We start from the raw sequence: 4,784 nt of genomic DNA, 5'->3' as shown, positions 1-4,784 counted from the left end.
ACCAAGCAGCCAAAGCCTGTCTATCCTGACCCCATTCAGGGACATACAGGAGCTCACAGGAAGTCGAACCCTGATCTCCTGGCCTAGCTCCACACAGCTGTCAGGGGAGTATAAACGGTGTAAATGAATGTGCAGAACATACACAGAGTAAAACATGGGCTACATTTCCAAAGGGATTTAGGCCCTTAGTGGGATTTTCATAAGCACCTAAGAGTCTACAACTCATTGATTTCAAGGCGTGTTGGAGCCCTGATACTTTGGAGAATCTCACTAGGTGCCTCAGTACTTTTAACAATTTGCTCCATAGCTCCTCTCCAAAAGCCCTTACGGTCCTAATAGACATGGCAGAGTTAGGGAGGGAGGGGAAACAGAGGCAGAAAGAGAGGAAATGACTAGTCCAAGGTCACACAGCAAGTCAATGACAGAGACAAGAGTAGAGACCTGACAAACCCTTCACCGCACAGCACAGAGGAAATGATACAACATAGTGGTGATGGAGGGAGGCTACTAAGTCATTGTTACACGCAGGCAGAAATGCAGGTGGGATTTGGTGCCATAAATCAATTTGGAAACAGGCAGTCGGACATCTAGGCACAGAGCTCAGGGTAGAAACATTACAGATGAGCTGCTACTTATGATACTGGGTGAGTCTGCATCATGTTGCCCTGCAAAGGGGCAATCAGGCTGGGTTAGCATTTTAGTTTATCAGTTTCATACTCAAGTTATGAGCTTGGTGATGGTCGCAATAGAGGGACCTTCTTTGCAAGAATTGTTGGATTTGGAGTGTGTTTTGTTCCATCCTTCACACTGCATTTTATCAAGCCACACCAGGGGCCAAATCCTCAGATGGGATAAAGTGATGAAGCTGCATTGACTTTAAAGGAGCTGAGTCAATTTACAGTAGTGTGATAACAGGACTGATTGATTGTCAGAGGGGAGGAGCACTAACAACACCCACTCATTGTAAGGGATGAGTTCTGTGCACCTTTAACATTGATATAATGAGATATTAGGGAAAGGGGAATCTGGGACATTCCCTCTGTCACTCTAATCCTGACCATTGTCCTTCTCTTTTCCTCCACAGCCATCACATAATGTACTGAGGAAGAAAATGTCCAACCAAACTGCCGTGACTGAATTCCTTCTCCTGGGATTCTCTGACATTCAGGAGCTGCAGATTTTACACTTTGTGGTGTTTCTAGTGCTTTACCTGATATCCCTGCTGGGGAACCTTCTCATCATCACAGCCATAGCCCTTGACCACCATCTTCACACCCCCATGTACTTCTTCCTGATGAATCTGTCCATCATAGACCTCGGCTCCATCTCTGTCACCATCCCCAAATCCATGGCCAATTCCCTCATGAACACCAGGTCGATTTCTTATTCTGGATGTATTGTCCAAGCATTTTTTTTCGTATTTTTTTCTGCAGCAAATTTTGTCTTACTGACCATCATGGCATACGACCGATACGTTGCCATCTGCCAACCACTGCACTATGAGATGGTGATGACCAGGAGAGCTTTTGTCCAAATGGCATCCAGTGCCTGGATCAGTGGTATTCTTTACTCTGCATTGCACACTGGGAACACGTTTGCAATATCTTTCTGTGGAGGCAACATGGTGGATCAGTTCTTCTGTGAAATCCCCCAGCTCCTCAAGCTCGCCTGCTCTGACTCATACCACTTTGAAGTTGGATTTCTCATCTTTAGTGTGTGCTTAGCCTCAAGCTGCTTTGTTTTCATAATTGTGTCATACGTTCAGATCTTCAAAGCAGTGCTGAGAATCCACTCTAAGCAGGGCCAGCATAAAGCCTTCTCCACCTGCCTCCCTCACCTCTTTGTGATCTCCTTGTTTATTTGCACTGGGACCTTTGCCTACTTGAAACCCCCTTCCAGCTCAACCTCAGGTCTGAATCTCATGGTGGCTGTTCTCTATTCTGTGTTGCCACCAATGATGAATCCAGTCATCTACAGCATGAGAAACAAAGAGATCAAAGGTGCTCTGAGTAAATGGATAGGTTGGAGGTTATTCACTAAGAACAAAATGTCCATTTTTCTCCTTCGGTAACAATTTAATTCTATGTTTCTTTATAAATATAATCGGCTGATGACATTATTACATCCATGAGAAAATACTGTGCAATCTGTTTATGTTGAAATAGGTATTTACACTAGTAAAAATACAAACATGACTCAAAAGAAAAAAGGAGTTTCTATAGGTTTACACCAATGTAAATATGATTGGAATCTATCATATACTGCTACCAATCACCATGCTATCTGAGACCATTGCCTATAAAATCAGTAGCCATAAGAAAGTCCCTAGTCAGGTCTCTGGCACTTCTTATATTTTGGGATAAAAATTCAGATTGGGGTATCAAAGCATTTGTTTTTTGTGGGTTTTTTTGTTTGTTTGACTGTCAGATTTTTAGCTCATTTTTCTTAATTGATTTGTTGGTGGCTTGGTTTTTTTCTTTGTTTTAGGAGGTTTTGGAGGTGGAAAGGCCTGACGATTTGGATGAGTCTTTGGTGAGACAGGATTTTCAATGTTTGTCCTCTCTTGGGAGTGTCCATATGTCATCTCTTTGATGGGGTTTTATGAGCGGTTTGGTCACAATGATAAAAGCGTGCAAAAGAGGTTTCTGCATGGCTTAGTTCCTCCTGAAATGATTATGTGTATCTGTTGGAATGTTATTGTATTATTATTGATATGTTAGGCATATTTTTATTATTTTAACCTAAATGAATATGTAAAAATGGTGTCATTCTTGCTATGGTGGAAAGGCTGTTTGAAAGAATTTTTTTCCAGAGGTTCCTAAAGAAAATCTGACTTGGAATAATGAGGCCAAATTTAGATTCCATGGAAGTGACTGGGGTTAATTCCTCACATCAAGGAGATCAGGATTTGGCCAATAGCCTCTATACACAAGGATCCAGATTTCACTGACAGCACTCTGAAGAAAGTGAGCGTGCCAGAGATCTACGGGTCAGATTTCTCCACTCAGCTAGACCAGCACAATGCAGAGTAGAACCATTAACATCATAAGTTTAGTACAGATGAGGTTCTGGCCCAAAGTTTCTGGGCTACGCCCAGTAGTGACATGAATGTTGGTGTAAGTGTCTTGGCTGGTGTGTCAAATTGCCGGTACTGTTATGCTGGGTCTCGCGCTTTCTCTTCTTTGGGGAAGGTTCAGGGCGCCATTGCTTGCCTCTGAACCGGTATTTTTAATTACCCCACTAGTGTCCTTGAGGAGTGGAGTGGAGAGGGAGGGACCTGGGTCCGCCCTCTTCTCCAGGTCCCAACCCAGGGGCCCTGAGGTTAGTGGTGAACCACTTGTACTGGTGGTTCCTTCCCCTGGGCTACTTCCCTCTCCTGCCCTTCAGCTTGTGGAGGGGCTTCTTGCCTCCCTTCTACACAAGCCAGGTGCCCCTTACCAAGGGTTTTTGGACTTCTCAGCCCACTGCAGCACTCCTCCAAACTTTCCTTTTGTCTCTCTTCAAAACTGTTCTCAGCTTCAACTCCTTCAAACCGCTCTCTGCTCCAACCAAACCTTCCTGCTCCAACCCCCACACTGTCTGACTGAAGCAGGGGTTTATATCATGTGACTCACTGCTGGTGCTCTAATTGGCTTCAGGTGCTCTACTTGGCTTCAGGTGATCTAGTTAGTCTATAGCAAACCTTCCTCCCCTTGCAGGGAATAAGGCTCCCTGCTAACACTCTCCTGCTGCCCTCTGGCCATGCTGTATCGCACTGGGGTCATTTTGTTCTAGCCCTGGTGTAAGTTCACTGATCTGGTGTTCCACATGCCAACCCGTGTAGATCGACTCACATCCAAGCTGAGGAAGGATCTCAGATGTTGGCCTGTTATTAGTACTAGAAGATCATCTTTGTGCATGGTTGTCTACACTACATATATGACAGACAGAAGCAGAGTATGTGATTAGATAGAGATACAGACAGGCAGGACCATTCCTTGTCCTAACAAACAACTTCATTTAGTCATAATGATAGATTTCTTTGATAGTGAATTATATTACCTAGCTAGATAATGAATAATCTATGAAGATTATTCTGCAAACTATTCTTCTTCTTGTCCTGTTAAAGATTGTCTATGTCCAGATCATGATTTTCTTAAAAACAATCCCTATTAAACATTATTTAGCAAAGATTTTTTATGACTATATCTCACTCCATCGCTCATTTACAAACAGCTCATCCTAACACACTTAGTGTTTGAACTTTGAGCTATTTGGACTAGCTACATTTTTAAACTGCTCTGGTTTGCTACTCGAAGTAAATGGAAGTTTCACAGTTGGGATCCTTAGGCCAATCCTCAGCTGGTTTAAATTGTCATAGCTCTGTTGAAGTCAATAGATCTCTGAGAATTTATACCCGCTGAGGATCTGAACCGAATTCTCATGATTATGAATTTAAAACACACTCCCTTTCAACATTCTGTACAATGGTCCTAATCCTGCAGCCACTTCAGCATGTTCTTAACTTTAATAATATGAGTGGCCCCATTGAAGGTTTAAAGGCAAACTCATACTTAAGTCCCTGTTGGATATGGGATAGGTATATGGATAGGGCTTAAGGCTAACACCAAACTGGTGCCAGACTCTGACACTGTCTCCATTTCTCTCCTTTCCCAGTCAACTATACCCTTCCAATTGGTACATTGGACTTACTCTCCCCTTCTGGCGTCTTTCAATAATTAAGACTCTAGGACCTGACGTGTCAGAGACTTTCGGCACCACACCGATGAATGGAGTAGAGAGAG

At 43.3% G+C, this 4,784-nt stretch overlaps 1 protein-coding gene across 1 annotated transcript; it reads left to right on the top strand.

Annotated features, from left to right (window-relative positions):
* Nucleotides 1–1,111: 1,111 nt before the first annotated feature.
* LOC123345330 (olfactory receptor 14A16-like) lies at nucleotides 1,112–2,071 on the top strand. The gene has a single exon (XM_044982121.1). The coding sequence runs from the start codon at nucleotides 1,112–1,114 to the stop codon at nucleotides 2,069–2,071; it is 960 nt and encodes a 319-aa protein (XP_044838056.1).
* Nucleotides 2,072–4,784: the final 2,713 nt, after the last annotated feature.

Source organism: Mauremys mutica, chromosome 12 (genome assembly GCF_020497125.1).
Source record: "Mauremys mutica isolate MM-2020 ecotype Southern chromosome 12, ASM2049712v1, whole genome shotgun sequence".
NCBI lineage: Eukaryota > Metazoa > Chordata > Testudines > Geoemydidae > Mauremys > Mauremys mutica.
The sequence above is the reverse complement of the archived record's forward strand: the minus strand, read 5'-3'. Positions and strand labels throughout refer to the sequence as shown.